The sequence below is a fragment of the Pinus tabuliformis genome, chromosome 7, assembly GCF_031772625.1.
Source record: "Pinus tabuliformis cultivar Carrire ecotype Pingquan chromosome 7, CPIR1, whole genome shotgun sequence".
In the NCBI taxonomy this organism is placed as follows: Eukaryota; Viridiplantae; Streptophyta; class Pinopsida; order Pinales; family Pinaceae; genus Pinus; species Pinus tabuliformis.
Genome location: NC_142293.1, coordinates 1894480309 through 1894505068, shown reverse-complemented (window position 1 = coordinate 1894505068; position 24760 = coordinate 1894480309). Strand labels below are relative to the sequence as shown.

Here is a 24760-nt window from a genome sequence, read left to right as displayed (position 1 = left end):
GGAATTTCTCCAAATGATTTTTGGGTTTTAGGGATCTCATTTGTTCCAGCCCCTCCACAAAATTTCGGAGCTAGAGCACATCCGATGCTACCAAAAATCAACACTCCCTCTTAGCGAGGAATGTGATCCACTGCATGAGTCCTTTGTGATGCTGATGTTTGGTCCTCTGTGCTGTTGATGCTTGGCTTGATGGCCTTCATCCGCCACTGCCGCATTTGTACTACAACTACCTCTCAAAATGTTGCCTCAGGCCGCCCATAACATTGCCACTGCTAACTGCAACTCAGTTGCCGAGAAGTAAGCAATTGAAAACTCACCCAAAAACTGACATCTTGGTCAATATGGATACCTCGTGATCTTGAAGCTATCTCTGCTGCTAATCTATTCTTACCCTCTGCTGCCACTACTTTGCTGCAAACTGCTTTGTGCCTCTCACACTGCTACAACATCCACTGCACTGCCTCAAACTTTGGCACTCTAGCAATGCCACTGTCGCTCGATCACACCTCGCTCCAACTGACACCAGTCATTATGCTACTATCGTTAAGGGATCCCGTAGCCGTATGTGATCCAAGAGTTTGGGCACCTCAAGGATCCTGCTCTTGTTGCCATGTAGACCTCTCGACTACAACTCAATATCGCCCCACCTCTTCTCTAGAGGTGCATGTGCACTCATGGTGTTGATTTGGGGTAGCATCGGATGTGCTCTAAGCCACGAAATTTGGTGGAGAGGTTGGGGCACATGAGATCTCCAATACCCAGAAATGGTTTGGGCAGATTCTGAACAGATCATGAGATATCAAAATAATTAATATTTTTAATGGAGTCCCTAAGTCTAAACTTAGGGAAAATAAAATATTAATGTGTATTAATATGAATCTGAGTTAGAATGGTCCAAAAGACATAGATGAAGCGAGATCTAATCCTAACCGTCGATTAGGGACTTAATCTCAGCCGTTGAGATGTCAACAGGAAATGTATAAGAGGAGGCTTGAGGGTCACTTGCAGGAGACACCAGAGTGATCAGTCATTCTATTCTCTAGAGCAAGGTTTGCTAAAAGAGATAGAATAAGTGATCGAGAGAGCAGCTGAGGGGCATCGAGTACAGAGAGACAGAGAGGCAGAGATAGTATTGGGATAGCAATAGAGGAGCCAGAGAGAGAGACACAGCAGTAGCCAGTGCTCACGCAGGGCCACGCAGAGGCAGCTAAGTGCTGTGTAGAGCACCAGAGGGGCCAGCGTAGCTGATGCAGAGGCTCAGAGAGCTGACGCAGGGCCTCCTGGGGCTGACGCAAGCCAAGATAGGCTGACACAGGGCCAACACTGGGCTAGGAGAGGCTGACGCTGGGGTTTCTGGGGCAGATTGGTGCTGAGTAGTTGCTGGAAGGATTATCTGAGGTTTCAGCCAATAGATTTGTCAGAAACTGAGAGATATTACTACTAAGGAAATTCTCTTTTGAGTAGGCCAGTTTTGGGACCCAGATTGTACTCTGATATTGCTTAATAAGAAAACCCTCAGATAGTTGCACTGGTTTTCCCACATTGGGTTTTTCCGGGGACATTAGTCCAAAAATAATGGTGTCATATGGTGTGTTTGTTCGTATTTCTTTTAGTTGCTGATCTGTAATATGTTGAGCATGCATTTGTGTTTATTTTCAGTATTTACCTTGTAAATACCTTGTTAAGGAAAAATAACAAGTAGGTAGGAATAAATTAGATAAAGTGCATGAAGGGTTTCTAGCTGAGTAAACTTAGAGACTTCAACATGGCATTAGAGTGTGATTGCAGATCACAGGAAGACTAAAAAACATCAGTCGAGCGGAGCAATAGCAGCAAAAAATAACTGTCTCGAGGTGACAAAAGCTGTTTCTAGCAACGCAGAAGCCAAGGAATGTGACGTAGAGCCAGCCAGGGCCACGCAGAGGAAGCTGGGAGCTGCGCAGAGCCCCAGAAAGGCTAGCGTTGCTGACGCAGAGGGCTAGAGGGATGACCCAGGGCATCCCAGGGCTGACGCAAATCCATCTGGGGAGACGCAGAGCAAGCATGAGGTGGAGAGGGGCTGACGCAGTTCACAAAGAGGCAATTGCTGTGGTCTAGAATGCTGCAGGAATATTGCAGAGTGGAGCTGGTGAGGTATTGCAGTCAGAGCAATACTTGACAGAGTAGGGCCAAAGGAGTTGTTACTGAGGGTTTCTAGCCGAGGAACTTGGATCAACAGTGCAGTTGCACAAGACGATCAGAGTAGGGGGCATGTCAACAAGCGGCAGAAGGATTTCCAGGAGGGAAATTAGGACTCAGAGGGAGCCCAGAAGGAAGTTCCAAACGGGAATTAGGGACTCAGAGGAGTCGAACAAAGAACTTCTAGGTGGGAAGTAGAGGAGCATCATGGCACTACACGGGGTAAGAGACCAGGATAGACTAGACGGAGCATTGAACTTCGCAGTCTGGAAGGCCAGAATATTATCAGTGCTTTACAGGAATCATGTCAAGAACTTTGCCTTGAAGGTAGTAGTTGTCCCAGTCGACCCTAGCGATAATGACAGGTACGAGGAGGTGATGGCGAGAGCCAAGTGCATTATCCTTGATGGGGTTAAGGATCATGTGGTACCACATATAGCCGAGAAGGAAACGACGTTTGAGATGTGGGAGGCTCTCAAAAATCTGTATCAGCATACTTTTGTGCAAAGAAGAATGCTGCTCGAGAATGAATGAGGTCGTATCATATGAAGAAGGGACAATTGATTGACACCTTCCTCGGAGGACTAAATGAGATCCAAGACTAGTTGACTGCTATAGGAGAGACACCGGATCAGTAGTTGATGGTGAGGACAACCTTGAATACTGTTTTAGAAGACTAGGAAGTAATTTATCTAGAGTATACTGGGCAGAGGGACACTTCCACCTTGGGACGAGATGTGGGCAACTCTTCGCCAGGAAGAGATCAGACGACAGTCAAAGACAGGTAGCGGTGATAAGGGGATCAAAGTCAATTAGGAGGAGGAAGATGTGGCCCTAGCATCTGAGGGAAAGCAGAGAAGCGGAAAAAGAATGATCTCTCCAAGATCAAGTGCTTTCACTGTGGGGAGCTGGTCATTATGCAACCCAATTCCAAGGAAGAAGAGTAAGGGAGAGTCTTTCGAGACTAAGGCAAGGCGAGCACGGGCAGAGAAGGAAGTTTTGACAGATGATGACTGTGCCATGAGTGCACATGCACCACTTGAGCGGAAGTGGGGAGACATCGAGTTGTAGTCAGATGGATTACAGGCGATGAGGGGCAGGATCCTTGAGGTACCCAGCCTCTTGGATTAGACCTTGCTATGGGAGCCCCGACGAGTAGCAGGACTGGCTGAGTGGGTAGAAACGGATGTGGATGGAGCAACAGAGAGAGGTACAGTGCAGGAGTCCTGAGATAGCACGAGGCTAGCAGGCTGCAACAGTACGAGAGGCACAAGAGTGTTACAACAGTGCAGGAAGGCACAGAGAGGTGAGCAATGGTGTGAGATGCAGGGAGTTGTTGCAGCAACGCAGAGGTTAGAGAGGGAGAACTTGTCAGCGACAGAGGGAGCTTCAACATCAGTGGGTGTCTCTTGCCCAACAGGGAGGTCAGTTACTTATTTCTCAGTTACTGAGTTACCGTGCAACAGTGGGCAACACGATACAACATGATGAAAAGAGGTGCAATGTTGACGCAGTGTTGGGAGAAAGGACTAGCAGTAGTAGGGATGCAGAGGGAGCTGTTGTACAGATGCAACAGTGGCAATGGCAGAACCATGGGCAGTAGTACATGTACAACAATGCAAAGGATGTTGGGCAGGAAGGCCTAGCTGTTGATTTGGGGTAGCATCAGATGTGTTCTAGCCATGAAATTTGGTGGAGAGGTTGGGCACATGAGATATCCAATACCCAAAAAGGGTTTGGGCAGATTCTAAACTGATCAGGAGATATTAAAATAATTAATATTTTTAATGGAGTCCCTGAGTCTAAACTTAGGGAAAATAAAATAATAATGTGTATTAATATGAATCTGTGTTAGAGTGATCCAAAAGACATGGGTCAAGCCAGATCTAATTTTAGCCGTTGATTAGGGACTTAATCTCGTCTGTTGAGATGGCAACAAGAAAAGTATAAGAGGAGGCTGGAGGGTCACTTGGAGGGGTACACTAGATGATCAATCATTCTATTCTCTAGAGCGAGGTTTGCTAAGAGAGATAGAATCAGTGATTGGGAGAGCAGTTGAGGGGCATTGAGTACAGAGAAACAGAGAAGGTAGAGATTGTGCTTGGAGAACAACGCAACAGCCAAGGAGAGTGACGTAGAGTCAACAAGAGCTCATGTAGGACCACGCAGAGGCAACCAAGTGCTGCGCAAAGCACCAAAGAGGCCAACATGTCTGACGCAAAGGTCCCAGAAAGCTGACGCATGCCAAGAAAGGCTGACGCAGGGCCAATGTGAGACAGTGATGGGCTGACGCAGTCCAGATTGGGCAGACGCTGGGGTTTGTAGAGAAATTTTGTGCTGAGGAGATGCCGGAAGGTTTTTTTGGGGTTTCAGCCAGGAGATTTCTCCCAAACTGTGAGGTATAGCTGCTAACGAAATTCTCTGTTGGGTAGGCTAGTTTCGACACCTAGATTGTACTTTGATATTGCTTAATAAGAAAACCCTCAGATAGCTGCACAGTTTTCTCGCATTGGGTTTTTCCGGGGACATTGGTCCAAAAATAATGGTGTCATGTGGTGTGTTTGTTCTTTTTTCTTTTAGTTGCTGATCTATAATATGTTGAGCATGCACTGGTGTTTATTTTCAATATTTACTTTGTAAATAACTTGTTAAATAATAATAACAGGTAGGTAGAAATAAGTCATAAAAGGTGCATAAGGGTTTCTAAACTAAGTAAAGTTAGAAACTTCAACACTAGAATTAGCACAAGTACCAATGCCAGATGATCAGAGTAATATTTAGTAAGGAGTAATTCTAGAGCAAAATCCTCGTTAAGAGGGAGTGTCGATTTGGGGTAGCATCAGATGTGCTCTAGCCACGAAATCTGGTGCAGAGGTTGGGGCACATGAGATCTCCAATACCCAGAAAGGGTTTGGGCAGATTCTAAATAGATCATGAGATATTAAAATAATTAATATTTTTAATGGAGTCCCTAAGTCTAAACTTAAGGAAAGTAAAATATTAATGTGTATTAATATGAATCTGTGTTAGAATGGTCCAAAAGACATGGATCAAGCCAGATCTAATTTTAGCCGTTGATTAGGGACTTAATCTCGGCCATTGAGATGTCAACAGGAAAAGTATAAGAGGAGGCTTGAGGGTCACTTGGAGGAGACACCAGAGTGATCAATCATTCTATTCTCTAGAGCGGGGTTTGCTAAGAGAGATAGAATAAGCGATCGGGAGAGCAGCTGAGAGGAATTGAGTACAGAGAGACAGAGAGGCAGAGATAGTGCTGGAATAACAGTAGAGCACCCAGAGAGAGAGAGATGTAGCAGCAACCAGTGCTCACGCAGGGGCAGCTAAGTGCTACACAGAGCACTAGAGGGGCTAGCGTAGCTGACGCAGAGGCTTAGAGAGCTGACGCAGGGCCTCCTGGGGTTGACGCATACCAAGATAGGCTGACGCAGGGCCAACGCTGGGCTAGGAGAGGCTGACGTAGGGCCAATGCTGGGCTAGGAGAGGCTGGCGCAGTCCAGATTGGGCAGACGCTAGGGTTTCTGGGGCAGATTGGTGCTTAGTAGTTGCCTAAAGGATTATCCGGGGTTTCAGCCAGTAGATTTATCAAAAAGGGAGAGGTATTACTGCTAAGGAAATTCTCTGTTGGGTAGGCCAGTTTCGGCACCCAGATTGTACTTTGATATTGCTTAATAAGAAACCCTCGAATAGCTGCATCGGTTTTCCCACATTGGGTTTTTCCGGGGACATTAGTCCAAAAATTATGGTGCCATATGCTATGTTTGTTCTTGTTTCTTTTAGTTGCTGATCTGTAATATGTTGAGCATGCACTGGTGTTTATTTTCCGTATTTAGCTTGTAAATAACTTGTTAAGGAAAAATAACAATTAGGTAAGAATAAATCAGATAATGTGCATGAAGGGTTTCTAACTTAGTAAACTTAGAGACTTCAACACATGGCACAATTGTCATGCTTGCCTTTGTTGTCCGGTTTCACTGGAGCAGCCTTCTGTCCAGATGTTTGCCCCTTTCCCTTCTTCTGTGGACACTGAGTGGCATAATGTCCCAGCTCCCCACAACTAAAGGATCTGACCTTGGTGATGTCTTTCTTCTTCCTCTTCTGCTGCACTTGTTGTCTCGACGATGCGAGAGCTGCATCCTCCTCCTCTTCCTTCTTGACCCGGGCTCCCATTTTGCTACTCCCTGTCTTGGTCAATCTCCTTGCTGCAACCCGGATCTAGATTTTTTGGCTAGAAATCTGTCAAGGAAATGATTCCTTCTAGCTTGGTTTAGTCTCCTTAGACATTGTTCTGCACCAATATAAACAACGTCCCACCAGCTCCTCAAATTGAAATTTGTGCAACTCACTTAGCCTCGGCAACTAAAGAATCAGAGTCCTTCTGTCTCTGCACAATAACTGCATGAGTTGGATCAACTCCTCCTGGCCATTGTTTCAATCCTTCTTGGCTCAAAAAGATGTCGTGGCAGTGCATGAGCTTGATCTGCCCCCCCCGCTTCTGCGCTGGCATGGACAACTGACGCAACTACTGCGTCACCCTCACCTGGCTCAGAGTACTGGCGTAGGCACTGCGTGAGAATCTGTGTCACCTTTTCTATACTGCGTCACTACTTCTTCGTCTCAGACTCTAGAACAACGTTGTCACTCAGTACAACTGCTTTTCTACCACAAATTCTCCAGATTTCTTGGTTGGTGTCTTCAGTCTCTTATGATCTGCAATGTTCTGATACCATGTGAAAATTTCTAAATATACACATTAGAAACCCCTACCGCAATGACTGGTTTAACATCTCCTACTTGTTCTTTACATTAACAAGTTATTTAATTACATAAACATCGATGAGAAACACTATTGCAACCTACACATATATACCGAGTATGAACTGAAATAAATTGAGAAAATCACACAAGAGACATCATTATTGTTGGACAATCGTCCCAGGAAAAACCCAATTTGGGAAAACCGGTGCAACATATAGAGGGTTTGTATTATTAAGCAGATTCTTGAATACAACTAGGGTGCCAAATGCGGCTCACCCAACAGAGAACAACCTTGGTAGAAGTACCTTTATTTGGAGACGGATATTTCGGAAAATCCAACATCTTGATGATCAAACCCCACAGATGACAAATGCTATCCCCAGTGCTGGGCAACGATGACTGCTCCAAGCTCTGCGCTGGGACTGTGTCACCCCATTTAGGAGCTACGTCACCCTCTCAGTGAGCCTCCCTTGCTTAGAAAGTCGATATGCTGAACTGCTCCCTCTCTGCCCCAGAGAAAATCCCCAACGTTGCCTCTAAGGAATTGTGTCAGCTCCACCAGCTTCTGCGTCAGCCGCGTCAGCCTCTTTGGTCTTTGCATCACCCTCTCTGGAGCTGCGCTCTCTCCTGGTGCTGCTCTACCTGTCTGCTATGTATTCTTCGGCCTTGGATTGAAGTCCCGCAACCGAACTGCCCCTCACTAGAACTCAAATCACTAGCCTGATTTTCTCGGCAAACCATGCCCCAGAAAAATCAAACTCTTTGATCTCTCCTTGTTGTATCTCCAAATGACCCTCAAGCCTCCTCTTGTAGTTTTCCTATTGATGAATCAACGACCGAGATCTAATCGCTAATCAACGACTAAGATTAAAACAGGCCTTATCCTCGTCACTCAGAACCTTCTCACCCATATTTTTATTGATAAACATTAATATTTTTATTTTCCTAAGTTTAGATTTAGGAACTCCTTAAAAATATTAATTATTTTAATAACTCCTCATTCCGGTGGAATTTCTCCAAACGATTTCAGGGTTCTGGAGATCCCATGTGTTTTAGCCCCTCCACAAAACTTCGTAGCTAGAGCACATCCGATGCTACCCAAAATCAACAGTTACCGTGTCATGTATCACACACTCGTATGTTCGTTTACTGTGTCGCCATGTCAGGGGATTTAGCTTCCTAGTTTTCACCTAAAATATTTTCTAAGTCAATTGGCTCAAGGTGATATGTATGAAAGTACTTTTTTAAATGGGCTAAGACATGATTATTTATTTGAAGGAGCGAGGCACCACAACAAAACCATCAATGATACTTGATAACTAGCGTTTGAAGTTCTAGTTCAACAAAGGAGTATCTAGGCATGCAAGCATAAATAAATTGTTTGCTTAATGATTAAATCAACAGAAGGAGATGACAAACCTCCAAGATAACCCCTATGTTGAAGGCTGGTTTAAGATTAGAGTTTTGTAGGGCACAAATTGCTTAGGGTTAATGACCAACGTATTAAGGAAATTTTCACCATGAAAAATGCTAGATTTTGAGCTATAAGGAACAATCAAGGTGAGATCACGCCAAAATAGCCGTAAAATCTTTCTTCAAGGAGACCTAGTTGAATTCAACACTATGCCATATCCCTAGCAGCTTGCCTTAATGGTATTAGGAAAATAGAAGAGGGAGAAAATATAAAAGTTTTGATGAATTCTGACCACCAGAAGGATCCCTAGTGCCTTTCCCTTCTTGGATGTTGCAGTCTTAAGGGCGAAATTTAAGAGATATCAAACTAAGTATGGAGTAAGGGGGAAAATTTTAGTTTTCACTTGCAAACCCTAGCCCTATTTTATGAGGGGAGAAATTAATTAGAAGAAAGCCCTCTAGGAGGTCTTCTATGGAATTCAAGGAAAATAGATTTAACATGAAATAATTAACCAAGATTTTCCAATAAAAAAAATATGCATTTAGACATGGTACAATAGAAACCGTAGTAAACATTCATCACATGTAAAACCATTAAAAATATGCAAATATACTTACAGTTTTTCCAAGAAATTGCCTTCTTTCAATACCAAAGGATGTCTTCAATACATAAACTAGTCTCCAGTAGCAATTGCTCCTATCTCCACAAGTAGAGAGTACCAAAAAGGCTAAGTCAAGCTATATAAAGGAGGTAGAAATCCACAAGTCATGATGAACAATATGAATGGAGTGATCCTCCTTTTGTACGATATCACATCCATTAATCCAACTAAAAGCCATATAACAAGCTTGATTATGAGTAAACATGAAGTAAGTGGGTTACAAGCCAACCCAATAACTCAATAAAACAAAATATGCCACTAATTGCCCACACGTGTTAGTTAAAATCCCTCTCTAAGCATGATGTCACGTCCTTTTAAGCCTAATAAGGCTCCAAAGGTGCCAAATATGGGCTAGATATATCTCCAACCGTAAATTGAGGAAGAATCCTCAAGTCAAGCCTGAAAACATCTGCATTTGTCCAAAATCAAGCTTTGGCTGCCTTGCATCATCTCCATGTTTGCCATGAAGACAACATGGTGCGATATCTCTCTAGTGTTGGGGTGCTATGAGTTAGTACGAGCGCTGTCTAATCATCTTGGGAATGATCATCATTGTTTGGACTCTGTAGCAAGGCATGCCCATCAAACATTGTTAAGGCAAACCTAGGGGCACACTGAGTAGATCATGAAGAATCTCCAATACTATGCAAAGTGGGCTCAATGTTTCGGCATTTGAGGGTGGTCTGGGGTGTGAATCAACTGTCAGGATCACCAAGGTTCCCAATGCTCTACTAGGGATTGGCAATGTTGACCCTGTCGCCTACACCTACCTACAATTCAGTGAGAAAAGCCTTCAACCCTATAAGGTGTGGTTGGTGGCAGGGAACTGAGAGAAGGGGCTGTCACACTAATCCCGACTCTCTCTTTGAGCTATCTCCTAGGTTAGCTAAGAGGGGTGGTCCCTAATGAAAAGTTAAGTTAAAAGATGTGAGTTTCTAGGAGAGTGTTAAAGTGAAAATGGATTACTTTTAAGGATTTATGGGCAAATATGAAGTGAGCAACTTGAAATAACAATGCCAATCATTAATATGATTAAAAACCATAAAACCAGTGCCTTATAAGGATTTTTTTCAACAATTTAAAGATATATGTGCTCAAAGTAAAATGCAATGCTCTCAAAAGGGAAAACAAAACCCTGAAATGTAAATAAGAATTATTAGCACAAGATATGTAAAATACAAAATGCTTTTGAGATAATCAACTTTATAAATCAAAACATGTGAAACATATCTTGCCAAAACCCAAAAATTAGTAATTAACTTGGAAATGTAAAAGAAAGGAAGTGCTAAACCAAGACATCAATATGCAATTAGACTTGAAACATGAAAAGAAAGCACTTGTTTTAGATGATTACAATACTTGCATTTGGAATAGACTTTGCATATGAAAACTCAAACCATCAAGAGACAAGTAAAGTAAATGTAATGGAAAGTGCTCTTGGTTAATTTTATTAATTAGCTCTACAACAAGATTACAATTTAACTCAGACCTCACCATCGCCCAATGATATGGATCTCACAGTGAGGAGTCAAATGAAGAGTAGAGGATCCCTAAGATGTCTACTTCAACCAATTTATGTTGGAGGTAAAATTTTAATGAGGCTTGGGGCCTTCCTACACTAAAATGCCTAGATGAAATGCAAATTGTATTAATTCCCCAAATTAAAATAATGATACATGCAAATGCTTCAAAGAGATTGATTTGCAATGCTTGAAAATGAAATAGTTTTCAACATAAGTTGCAATTATAACTTCAATTGGAGGAATAAAATTTAGCTGACAAGTGTTGCAAGTGTTTCATCAATGAATTAAAATGATACAAGTAATTTGCTTGAAAGTAAAATTTGTTTCAAATTGACAATGACAATAAATTGCTCCAATATTCAAGATAACAATGTAGCATAAAATTGAAGCATGTATTCAAGTGCTCATGAAACAATTTACCAAGGTAAATGGAAACGAATCAAAGTTTGTTAAGAATATAAAATGCTTGCATGTAAAGGATGAATTGCCCAAAGTAAAGTGTAAGCTTGTAGCTCCAAGCAACAATGAGAAAGAAAATGCAAAGCTCAAATGAAATTGTAACAAACTTTAACTTAATGAAATGTGATAGTGAGGTTGTGTTAATTCCCAATTAAAGCATGCATGTAAGTGAATGAAGTATGAAAGCTTAAACAATGCAAATGTCAATCCATTGAAGAGAAGCCTCCCTCTAAATGGGGAGATAGGATACCATGGGAGAAACCCCAAGCTCGCACAAGCAAGTTAGATCTTTTATTAATACTACAATGAGAAGAGGGCCCGTCAAAGTTCTCAACTATACTTCAAGGAGAGTCCTCACAATAATTGCTTGAAACTTGGACACTAGACTTCCTTTCTTGAGAAAGTAGTGACAAGATCTCACAAAACTTATGCAAGAGAAACATGGTGTGAGTTTCCTTCAAATGCCCACAGATTAAAGAGGAAAATGGACAACCCTCTATTGAACTCGACTTGGCCTAAAATAAGGCTCAAAAGGGCTCACAACATCCTTGGAAATCGAACCCCCAACACTGGCCAAAGGACCTGCAAACACTTGTTAGATGTTGCGGGAAGTTTCTCTTCAAAATATGCCACACGAGTTAGCAAACAATCCAAACAATGGCTGCAAAATAAGTTAAATATTAATAGAAAAATCAACAAGATAAAATGTATATGTACAATTATAATTTACAAAAAGCTAAGCTAAAGAGTGAGTGTAAACTCTCATCTTTGCTTAGCCGTTTTCAAGCTCTTAGATAACAAATGAAAGAAATGAAGTACAATGTTTTTTTAAAAGAGATAAAAATTTAAAAGTTCTCGGCTTGTGTACAAGCTATGTGCCAAAATAAGGTTCAAAGAACAAATGGGAGTTCCTTTAAGAATGTATCAAGAGTGGGTTGGTCTCTCCTAAGACTTCCCCTCACTCTTTATTCTGTAATCCCAACAAGATGTTCCCTCTACAAAACTTCAATCAAGAATTAGTTCCATATATATTTAACAATAAACAATGATAAGAAACTCTAGAGATTTATTTAAAACCAACTAGAGCATTTTATACCTAGAGCATACTTCTAAATCAAATATCAATGTAAGATAGATCTACATTAACAAATCTGCAAGAGCATATGGAAACAAATTAGATCAAAGCATGAGTAAAAGGAATTATACCAATGTTCAACAATTCATCTCACTCAAAAAGGAGGAACACCCATGAATGAAACCCCAAAGTCTTTATTGATATTTTTGAAAGTGTACAAAGTAGTAGCGCTTCCGCAAGCACAATAGCTAGTAACAATATTATACAAATGAGAGCTCAAGGCTCTATTATATAGAACTATGGGAGCCAATCCCAATGTAGAAGTGATTAAACAAGTGGCATGAAGTGACAATCCCAAAGAGAAATTCGAATTTGTTGAATTGAGCTCCAATGCCAACTGTAAAAATCGAATTATGGCAAGTGGGCATTATTTTCTTCTTCCTTTGTGTGCCAAATTTGAATTTTATGATGGAATGACAAGTGTATATGGGTGATAACCCATGTGGGGACAATTTCCCTTAAAAATCTCCACCAAATATTCTCCCAAATCCTCCCAAATGTGCATTAACTTCCCAAATTCGAATTTCCAAGTAATCAGTTTTCTCCTTTAATACCAGAAATTCGGCATTATTTGAGCACATGTCCTTTCCTTGATTTGAGGAGTCCACATCACCTTGGGACTTCACTTTAACTCCCCCATAATTTTCCACCTCATTTCAACAACGTTTAGCATGTGTGGATAATTATTTTTCTCCATTTATTTAATTTCTGGCTTAATTAATTGCTAGATTTCCCACTAAACTTAGGAAAAGTGGGTTTTGAGGGTCCAAAACACATTATTAACCCCTCAAAATGTGTCATAGTAGAAAGTTGAGGGTGAGAGGTGTAATTTTGATTACTCTCACCCCATACAACTTCTCTAGACTACACTTATTACAATTTAAATACAATTTTATTTGCAATTTTTGACCTGCAGGAAATCTAAAAAATTAAAGAAGGACTACCTAGACCTAACCAAATTCCACGATTTTTTTTTGTGTGATCTAGTATGGTAATATACATCGACTCTAGACACTAAGATGTGTTAGGGGCTCAACCTTCAAACCGTCACCTCGGCTTTGGGGTAAAAAATAAGTGAAAAAATCCAGAAAATTATCCGCCTCTGAAAATGATGGGATAATTAACCGGATAAAAAAAGACATTCCAAGGTGTACTCGTTTGTTGATCAAGTCCCAACATCCTAGGCCTGTTACAGACTCAAAACTCACCATTACTAGTATCACTTATTACAATTCCCCGTAGGGTGTAGAATCTGAGTACAAGAAAGATGGTGAGAAGATAGAAGTAGAGTTAAAAAACTCTGTTGACTGACGATATCTGATGGTACAAGTGTCCTTTGGGTCATCCTTGGGGCATGGAGTCTTCATATAATCATCAGGTGCCAATCTAGTGATCAACAAGCAACACTTCTCCTGCAAGGTCATCATAGCTCTTCGAAAGTGTAGTATGACGTGCACATTATGTGGAGTAGGAATGAGATGGGTATGTCCTTTAGTTCTTTGCTTTTCTGTGCAAAACCGCCTTGCAAAACCATCTCAAACTCAAGTGAAAGCAACCATTCATTAGAGCCAAAGACCTTAAATGCATCATAGTGGACAAACATAAATTTTCAAGGGCATAGTAATATTTCAAATATGGACCACCTTCAAATATCTAAGTAGACAAAATCCTTTAAAAGTGGTCCTTACAATGTTATAGGTGGTTATGTAATCAACCCTAGTAAGTGCTTTCAACGCCTAAGGGGAGGTGACATTTCCAAGGTCCACGCTTCACTTCATAGGTGTTAGTTGTTGAAAAGTGTAACTAGGTTCGGTCTTCATAATGACATGTGTAGTTGTGATTTTATGTAATTAATGTAAAGAAGAAAAATAAAATTATTATTGTAATGCTTGTCTTGTGGGTTTCATGAGCAAGGAATTTTATTTTTAGTAATGGCTCCCATTGTGAGCCCTTAGGATTGGTCATAAAGTCAAATTGAGTCAATGGCATGTATGAAGAACCCTTCTTGGGCATGTTACATTTTTGTATAAGTCATTAAAAGAATAAAAAGGCCCTCCAAGACCAAGCTAAAGACTCTCCTTCAAGTCAACTTCAAGATGGAATAATGAAATTGCACCAAAAGACATGTTGGCTCACCCTCAACTCATGTCGACTTATTTGATGGGCAAACAACTATAAATAGGCAACTCAGCCTCATTTTAGAAGCAAAATTTTCGGTGAAGAAGAGGTCTGCAACAAGAAGTGCGAAAAGGTCAAGGAAGATAGTCCTATAGCCAACGAAGTAAAGCAAAGGAAGAGCGAAGTCTTTAGTAGTGTTTTTGGGACTATTTTGGGCTATTTCTTGTCACACGTGCGAAGAAAGAAGGCAACATTTGTTGCAGAAGAAACTGAGAAGATTGCTAGAAGAGCCGAGGTCAGTAAGATCACTTGTGAAGTCAAATCAAAGGAGAAGTCATCAAGTCGAATTAAGGAGAAGTCATAAGAAGGTCTCCTCTCCAAGCGAAGTGGTAGCAAAGTGCAGAAGTTGGTCACACATATTGCAACTAGGGTTTCAACAAGAAGCCGAGGGTTGCAGGTTTGATCCTAGAAGCCAAGATCTAAAGGATAACTGAGAAGGAAGGAGAATCAAGCAGTTTGACTATTGAAGAAAAGAGGTCTTGTGTCTTGGTCTTGGTCTTGGTCTTGGTATTCGTCAATTGAAGTCTCTATAAGGAGAATAATTTGTTTGGGTTTTCCTCTCAAGTGGGAGAGGTTTTGGCCCTGGCTGATAGCCTATATTATGTGTCTCTTGTCTCCTTATGGTTTATGCATTGGTAGCTGCTTGATGAAGAAGAACACTATAATAATATAAGTAAAAGAAGATCCTAATCTAAGAAATAAAAAGCATTCACAAGTAATTATCTAAAGAAGAGAAATCCCCTAATTGCTTTGCCCTAGATTTTTCAACATTAGTGACAATAAATGACAGAGGGGAATGACTTCATGGATAAGTTCCATGGCCATGGAGCAACTAATCAAGGTTCACATCTTGAGCTTATAGATGTAATGGAGGGAGCAATTATGGAAGCATGAGTTATCGTTTCCTTGGCCTTCTTGTTTTACCCCTCTAGTGCGCCTTTTACTTCTTATTTGATAATGCTTTTATATGGAGCATAATTCAAGGGTCCAAGATTGATTTTTATTATATAGCATTTATTTACCCCTTAAAGATGAGCCAATTCTCGCTCAGTAGGGTTGGGACATGCAAGTATTCCTTATAATGATATGGTGCATCTGGTGCTCATGAATCTAGTGATGGCTAATGAGGGGGTTAGAGCTCGTGCTAGGCTTTCTCCCACACACTAATTATGTCTTGGCCATCTTTCACATTTTAACTTTTCCTTTTCTTTTGTTGCCTTCTTATGCTTTTATCTTTCTTGTAGGTGCATCAACCTCTAGGGAAAAGTTTTCCGGTACTAACTCAAGGATTTGGATGTATGGGTGCCAAATCCAATGAACCAATGACGATTAACCCAAACGATGTAGATGATGTCATGGGAATGATTAAAAGTAGTAGGTATGGAATGGTTATGGACATGCTACTTCAATCAAAGTTTCCCTAATAGTGCCCCTCCTATAACCCTAAGGCCTTAGATGAGGTCCCATTGGACTAGAGCTAAAGCCTAACCCTTCTGGTAAGGTGAGAGAACAAGTTTACGATCAGGATTGGTGAATTATCTAGATCACCCCTTTATCCATGTTAGGATGCCCAAAACACTAAGTAAACACATGTGGTTGCAAAATGGTTAAAGTACCTGTCGAGTGGTAGCCTGCCTTTATTCAAAAGGAATTATAGATAGCGAGAGGTGTGTGACCTGTGCAAATAGCGGAGGAATGTCGCCTATTAGCATCACTGAGCACTATGTAGGGTTGCTGGCTGGCTGGCTGTTCAAGATAGGAGAATTTTTTTTTGCTATAGGGATACCCATTTTTGGAGGTTAATAAGGACTACAAAGCAACTTGCATAATTACCATTCAACCAAGGAGAAGTGAGGCACCACCAACCAAAGATCTCCATGAAGTGACCAAATGCAATGAAGAGAATGGGCTCCATGAAGATGTATCAACCCCCCTCAAGTTGGTCCAATTCTCTAAGAGCACTGGCAGAAAATCTCTATCAATGGGATGAAAATCACAAGATAGAGCCTAACACAATGTAAGTTGTAAATTATAACACGACCCATCATGACCTAACCCATGAAATATGTTCTGTTCAGCTTCCTGCCCCTTGATTTTGCTCTTCATCTATTCTTGTGCTCTCCTCTGTATCTATTCTAATTTACCCTATTACTTTCTAGGTCCATACTTTCATTGTTCTGTTTACCAGTGGTAGATACTGGCCTTGTGGACGAGTTACAGGATAGGCTGTATGGAATTTCTCTGTTTAGAAGTTGTTTATAAATATTCAGGCGCTCTCTTTCTTTTTATGCAGTGGAAACAGAAAAGCATCGTGATGAACTTGCTAGTGTTCGAGCAGAGTTGGAACCTTGGGAAAAACAGCAAATTGATTGTAAAGGCAAGCTTGATGTTGCAAAATCTGAGAGCAAGCTTTTGCGACAGAAGGTAAGCTACTAATTGATAGAACTTCAACTAAGCATTTCAGTTTAAGCGTCTATATTTGTGTTTGAGAGGCATGCTTAGCTCAATTTCATTTCTCTGTAATAGGTTTGAGTACAATAAGATTAAGAACATATATTTTGAACTGTAAAGGCACATTTTCTGATACTAGACTCTCGGTCTAACCATTAATATTTTGTTCCAATAATCAATTTAACTGATCATAATTTATTTTCAGCATGAGGCTGGACGAAAGGCTTTTGACACAGCACAAAATCAGATGAAGGAAATCAAACAGAAAATCAAGGATAAGGAGGTGGAACTTCGAAACATGGAGGCTGCAATAAACAAAAATAAGCTTTTAGGATCAGAAGCTCGAAGTGAAGAACAGGTGTGAATATAAGATGTTTAATGGTGTGACTGGTTTTTAGGGGAGTAGTTATATTTTCTAGTTAACCAGTTTGTGTGATCCATCTACTATTCTTTGACACTTGTATTGAGCTTTCAGACTTGCACAAAAGAAGAAGAGTCCCTTGCTTCTCTTGAACAAGCAGCAAGGCAAAAGGTATCAGAACTTTCCTCGATTTTGGAGTCAGAGAAGAGTCAGGGATCTGTTTTAAGGGCTATTCTTCAAGCAAAGGAATCAAAGCAAATACAGGGTATATACGGGCGGCTAGGAGACCTTGGTGCAATTCATGGTCAGTCTCCTTCCTTCTTTTTAAGGACGTTTTAGTACTAGAAATTTAAGAATAAGTCAATGAATGAAGCATACTGTTCCTGCAATCAAATAACTACTGCCCATCTGTTTTAGACTTTGGTTTCATTAAATGTTAGCAGTTCAAGGGCCATTTTGCAGAGGCTGTGCAATTGAGGTAGGCATTTAATGTATTATATTGCATTTCACACAGTATTCTGTTAGTGTCAAAAGATAAAGTCAACTAATTTTTTCTAAACCCTGCATAAATTTTGGACTGTTAAGGTACCCCTTGGTGTACTTTAACACAATTTATTTGCACGTGTTGGAAACTTTGTTCATGACTGATATTGTTCTACTTTTTATAATAATATAAGCCAGCATTAAATAGCTCTAAACCAAGGCTTATCCTGGCCCATTTTCTACGATTTTAGTATTTTACTGTCGTGAAATATGTTGCTGTTAATAGAATTAGGTTTTGTGATTTATAGCATCATTCTGAATTGAATACAATGTACATAGATCATTCTCATGTATGATTTTGTCATCTGCTCTCCTGAGTATCTTCTGTAAGCAATGGATTTTATTGGCAGATGGATTTGTTAATAGCACAAGGCTGATGGTTTTTTTTTTGCAGTTCACAGCAGTTTGGGAATATCTATAATGAATATGTTATATGTTCTTCTTGAACCTCTATATTTAATAGTATTTGTGTTGTCTTTCTTGAACTATTTCAAATATTCTTTAACCATCTTGCAGTTATGAACCCTGAATCTTCACTTTTTGTTTGCATTTTTCTGGTATTGTAGCTGCCATTGCCATTGATGTATTTGCAATTTTTTTTTAGAAAAAAGGTTTCCATTAACTGTTGATGAAATGAAAGCTATAGAGAGAGCTTTATACAATAAAGAAGGCTGTAGTTGCAACCACCACAGGCTCAAGTGAAAATACAAACTGAGGCAATCCCCCAGACTGTTGACATTGTTGTGGGTGCACACTGTCCAAGGGGTAGTTCAAGGAATAAAACGACTGAACCCTAGCTTCCATTCCATGCAAGAACACCAAAACATCCTTGAGATGGGTACTAAAGGACAAGCTAAGTTGCAGATGATATACCCAATCACCACGATAGCGAATAGCACCACCACAGGTCGAAACCAGGTCCCATCAGCATATTCGACTATTATAAGATGGCAAACCAAATATTTTTAGTCAGTAGACACACCAGAGTGTAGATCTGGTGCCTGCAGAATGCAGGGGTACCATGAGACAACAAAACTGTTCAGATTTGGTACAAGCACCAAGTTCCTTTAATATATTCTTGGAAAACAAATTTTACCTTTCATAAAAAATCAAGATTTCAAGAAAAATATTGCACTTTTTAATATGGCTCATTAGAAACCCTAATTCAGAAAAATAGCAGGCAAAATGGAAGAAAATGACAATAAACTAAGACATTTCCAACAAGAATCATTTCATTAATCTGAAACAAGTCTCTCCATCAAATATCTTTCTTCCAAGACAATTTGGTCCACTAATTATGCATTGTGTCCAAGAGAAAAGTACAAGAGAACTAGTGCAAACTCGTTTAGAGAAAGAAGTGAGTGAAATGTGATAATGATAAAATGAAAGTGACTCACCTCTATTTATATGAATGCAAACAAGTCATTTTTTTGTAATTCTACAACAAAAACCCTAAAAGTTTGATTGTAGCATTCAACTAGGCCTCATTGTCACAATCCGGCCTTAAGATAGCTTTAAAACACACAAAATAAATCATAAAACTCCCACACATGTGGAAATAAATTATGTCATCCTCCCAAAATGGATATCTTCATCAAGCAAGTGACAAAGTTGGTGAATGAGTTCTCGTCACTACGAGGTACATTATCAAGGTGCATGGGTACACCTCATCATCAAGGAGGCTCATGCCACACTTCTAGGGCACGTAGGGGTTGTGTGACAAGAGAAAGCGTTGGCATCTAGGCTTGGTGTGCTAGCACTCTCAAACTATTTGAGTGATCTCGATCATCTTCTTGGCTTTGGAACATGACAATGTCCATGAGACAGGGTCAAGGCCCACCTAGGGGTGTCTCGGATCCATTTGGGTATATGAAGTGAACAAAGTTCCTTCTATAAGTTAATTACTCCAAAAGTATTGGAATATCAAGATATCCATGAGGATACAAATATTATATATTAAATATGAATAAGAATAAGAATGAATGATTTACAAGTGAGAACGAGAGGCTTGCTTATATACCAAGCAAGTGTCTCTTCATGAAGAGTCATGTCTCAATTAGACATGCCTCTTCAACCTAATTACTAGTTAACTAATAATTAATTATGATTATTATCATTTACATTATATTTATATTATTTATATAATTTATTCGTCACATTGCCTCCTTCCTCAAAGAGCTTTGTCCTCAAAGCTTGTTGATGACAAAAGGCTTGATCTCTTTTTCGGCTTCGAAAGTCTTTTTGTCTTGGAACAGTCATCTTCGTCGATACAAGTTGATATGATCTTCTTAGTGACAAACAAAATTGTCGCACTGAGAAGGGATTAGACCATCCGATATTAATCTTCTGTATAGTATTCTGATCACTGGAATTTTGTAACGACTTGTCAGCATAAGACGGAATTGATGTTACGTCATTATTCTCTGAAACATTAATTTGTTGTCTATGGTTTGAATGGTCCTGATTCACAGCTTGGTTGATTTGTCTATTCTCATGATTCGGATGCCGATATGGAACTTTTTTGGTTTGATTTTTCCTTACTGGGCATGTGCCAATTTTTATATTTTCTTCTGGCAAAGATGTTGTTGAGATGGTTATGGAACATTCATTTGGGATGTCCATTGTCTGAACTGCAACATTTAAGTGTGTCGTTTCTTTAAATGACTTGTCTTCTTGAGTTGTCATATTCACTGGATCGGTATTTGTTGTTTTGTCATCAACTTGAATTCCTACATTTAATGCTTCCTTCTTGATAAGTTGTTGTACCTGGTTTTCTAACGACTTCTTATCCTTCTTAAGTTTCTTAATTTGCGTCAACAATTTTTCACTATGGATTTTAAGTCGGGAAACTTCTTCATTTTTATCAACAATGATTTTATTAATTTCGTTTTGCATATTTTGTAATACTTTTTTACCTTTTTGAGAAATTACTTTTGAAATATCTGAGATATCTTCTGGTATTACCGAGTTTGGTTCCAGTTTAAAATCTTGGAGCGTTATCTTCTTTTTTTGGTAGGAAAATGTCAAAAACTTTTATTGTTTTTGTTTTTAGAATAAAGGAACCTAGAGTTTCCATCCATGGTGATCCCAAAACAATGTGACTATCGTTAGAATATAAGGTTTCCACAGTGAATTGTGAGGTAAAAGTGTAATCTCCAATACTTAGGTGTAGATTGCTTATGTCATATTGTTTGTCATATTCGGCAACAATGTTCTTTTCAACTATATTTGATTCAGGAATCACCAATTGGTTAGCACATTTAGGACTAACATAATTACTTTTTTCAGTAGGACTAATAGTGATTATGATATCTCTTCCTGCGAGCGATCCTTTGATTTTAAATAATGTATCAACACTTTTACTAAATGTTTTAGGAAACCTTTCATTACTAGTCTCCATTTTTGCCCTGATGTTTTTACGTAAACAATATGTCAACTGGAGCTATTTTTATTATAAAATATCACTTATTTCTTCTATATATATTTTTCAAATATTCTCCTTTAATGTGGATTGTTAAAACTTGAATACCCTTTTATTAAAAAAATACTCCTTTATATTGTTGCCCTCTATATATATATATATATATATATATATATATATATGTATTTCTTTATATTAAGACCCCTTTTCAAAATAACTTTATTATCTTATAATAATAATAGTTTCACTTCTTAAATATAAATTGGTCCCTTTTTTTATATACTTAATTACTCCCTTGATAACTTTTAATGTCACCCCACTTAATATAAAATTGACACTTAATATGAACTTTTATGATGTCACCACACTTAATAAATATAAAGGTCACGTCATTTCATATGACACGGTCACGATGTTCACAATAATTTTTAAGTAAAAAGTATTATTTATTTTTCACGTAAGAGCTTTTGTATCCTTGTTTTTTCTTTAACTTTTAAAATACCATGGGCTATTACCATGGGTTGTTTTTAAAACCTCTTGTTAAAAGTAATATTTACCATTCACGTAAAAGCTTTTGTATCCTTGTTTTTTCTATAACTTTTAGAATACCATGGGCTATTACCATGGGTTGTTTTTAAAACCTCCGTTAAAATGTTCTCCACATTAAAAGTAAAACGCATTCCTTTTGTTTTTTGTTTTTTCCTTAACTTTTTAAAATACCATGGGCAATTACCATGGGTTGTTTTTAAAACCCTAGGCTTCTCCACGTAAAAAGTTTTAAATATACTTGGTATGAGATTTTGTATCCGTTTTGTTTTTTCTTTTACTTTTTTTTCTTCTTTTTTTTAATTTATTTACTTATATATATATATATTTTTGGTTAATTTTTTTATGGCCAAAGTTCAACTAGTGAATTTTCTTTTAGTTTTAATTTTAATGGCCAAAGGCCTAGAAAAACGGAGAAAAGGAGAAACTCTCAAATATTTAGCGAAAAGCTTGAACTGCAACAACAATAAATTTGACGAAGAGTCGATAGCCAAAGACTTGGATCGGAGAATGAGCTCTGTGCACCGGTTAAGCAACCTAGAGGACAGAACTGCTCTGATACCAAATGAAGCGAACAAAGTTCCTTCTATAAGTTAATTACTCCAAAAGTATTGGAATATCAAGATATCCATGAGGATACAAATATTATATATTAAATATGAATAAGAATAAGAATGAATGATTTACAAATGAGAACGAGAGGCTTGCTTATATACCAAGCAAGTGTCTCTTCATGAAGAGTCATGTCTCAATTAGACATGCCTCTTCAACCTGATTACTACTTAACTAATAATTAATTATGATTATTATCATTTACATTATATTTAGATTATTTATATATTTTATTTGTTAAAGTATATCATCAAACAAGCCAATGCCTTGGATTCCTAGCTCAACATTTCAAGAGGTGGAGTTATAGCAAGGGGTGTACAACCATGTGGAGGCTCCTCAAAGCCCAATGCTCATCTCAAGGGGGGCAATGCTCGGGCTGCAAAGTCATATTTGCTCTCAAGTTGTTATGAATAAAATATATATATATATATATATATATATATATATATATATATATATATATAATGATGATAATTGTAATAATGATTAGTTTATTAGTAATTAGTACTGAAGAGGCATGTCTAAATGGGACATGGCCTTCCATGAAGATGTACATGCCTAGAGTATATAAGCAGGCCCACAGTCTCATTTGTATCATCATTCTCATTGATACATTTTAATATATATTCTTGTATCTTCAATGGAGATCTACATATTCCAAGTCTCCTGGAATGTTACCTTGCTATAACAAACCTTGTTCGTTACACAAGATTAGGCAAGATGTCCTCTAAATGGTGTTGGAGATGTGTCAAGCCATCTCTCAATGGATATTTGCTGCATGTGTAATGTGCGATCTAAAACTTACCTCAAGATCATGTGAGATCAATATCATTAGGGACGGAAACCATTAAAGTATTATAGTAGGCCATATTCAATGTTAGGGACACAAAAATAGTTCACATAAACCTTGCCTTCCAATGTCTTTCTAGCTCAAGATTTGTGGGCCATTCACCACACTTGTGTTAGAGATGATTATGCAGTTAGCTCTAACAAGCGCTTCCAGCCCCCAAGGGGAAGGACATTTCATAGGTAGACCCATAAATCCATAGATGCATGTGATAAAGGTGGTGATGTAACAGGAAAGACTTCAAGGAAGATGGCCATAGCCTTGTTACCAACTGAAAGAGATCCAACATCTGTAAGTGCTATAATGAGAAGAGGGAGGAATCATGGAGGCATGAGTCACCCCATTCCTTGGACTGCTTTTTCCACCCTTTGGTGCTCATTTTACTTGAATGATTTATCTTTCTTTCTGGCATAGCTCAGGAGGCCTAACTTGCTTTATGCTTTTCCAATTCTCTTTAAAGATGTAGTAGTTTCTCACTCATTATAACTGGGTCATTCATGAGTTTTTTTATTTAGTTTAAGCACAAAATGCTGAGGAACTGGGTGATGGCTAATGAGGGAGTTACAACTCATGCTAGGCTTTTTCCCACATGCTTACTATGTCCCAGCCATCTTTTGCATTTTTCATTTCCTTTGTTTGTGGCTTCACACGCTTTTAACTTTCTTTCCGCTGCATCAACCTCTTAAGGAAAATTTCTGGCCCTTGACTCAGAGATGAGGATGTAGGGTTCCAATCCCAATGGGAAATGACAATCAATCCAAAGAATGGATGTGGATAGTAGGGGAAACATGGAAGGTGTCAAGTATGGATTACCTCGGCCATGCTACTTCAATCAGTGCCTCCTATTAGTGCTCCTCATGAATGAAGGACCACAGGGGATGCCACTATGGACTAGGGGAAAATAATAACCTCCCAGGTGAAGCATGGGACAAATGTACAATTAAGTGAGGTCAATCATCCGGGTTGGCCTACGATCCATGTTATTATGCCCCAAAAATTAATTGAAAGCACATGATTACAGAAATTGTTAAATGTACCTTCTGAGAGATGACCCACGCTCCTTCAAGAAGCATGGCTGATGGGAGAGAGCACTGATCAGAGCATAGGTGGAGAGCTCTGATATAAATCTATCTTTGGGCCCTCATAACTGACAATGTCAAAGCATCTGCAGTGCTCTTCATACATATTGGAACTGCATCAATGCCTATTGCATCAAATGATTCCATAGCTAAAGTGAATACTTGCCTGTGTCTTTTTGAGAGAGATGTGGGAGTGCAAGAGCAGCTCCTAGATAACAGTGAATGGGTCTATCAAAAGGGCATATAACAGTATCATATCTGTAGTGATACAATGTGAGAATCCCAGACGTGAAAGCTGGGCACTTCAATGTAGAAACAGAGAGAGATATCTACGATATTTCTGAAATATTTTCTGGTGTGTTAGCATACAGTATTTACCATATGTTTTGACTTGATTGATATATGTGCAATGTGGTAGTCTATGGGTGGTATTGCTTTGTAAATCTGAAGCTTTCAAAGAAAATTAGCCATGAAACTTGTATTCATGGAAAGCTGTATGTGCATGGACTCATTCATTCATCTAAAACATCTGAAAAGCTAAACAGAGTCATTAAAAACCTGGGCAATCAGCTCTGA

At 39.1% G+C, this 24760-nt stretch overlaps 1 protein-coding gene across 1 annotated transcript in view; it reads left to right on the top strand.

Annotated features, from left to right (window-relative positions):
- The window catches only part of LOC149256035 (structural maintenance of chromosomes protein 4-like), a 217316-nt gene that overhangs the window by 141004 nt on the left and 51552 nt on the right, over positions 1-24760 (top strand). The window contains exons 11-13 of the mRNA XM_089457366.1: positions 16618-16748; positions 16981-17133; positions 17251-17440. Of these exons, the coding sequence (XP_089313492.1) occupies positions 16618-16748; positions 16981-17133; positions 17251-17440 (474 nt within the window). The remainder of the gene's footprint in view (positions 1-16617; positions 16749-16980; positions 17134-17250; positions 17441-24760) is intronic.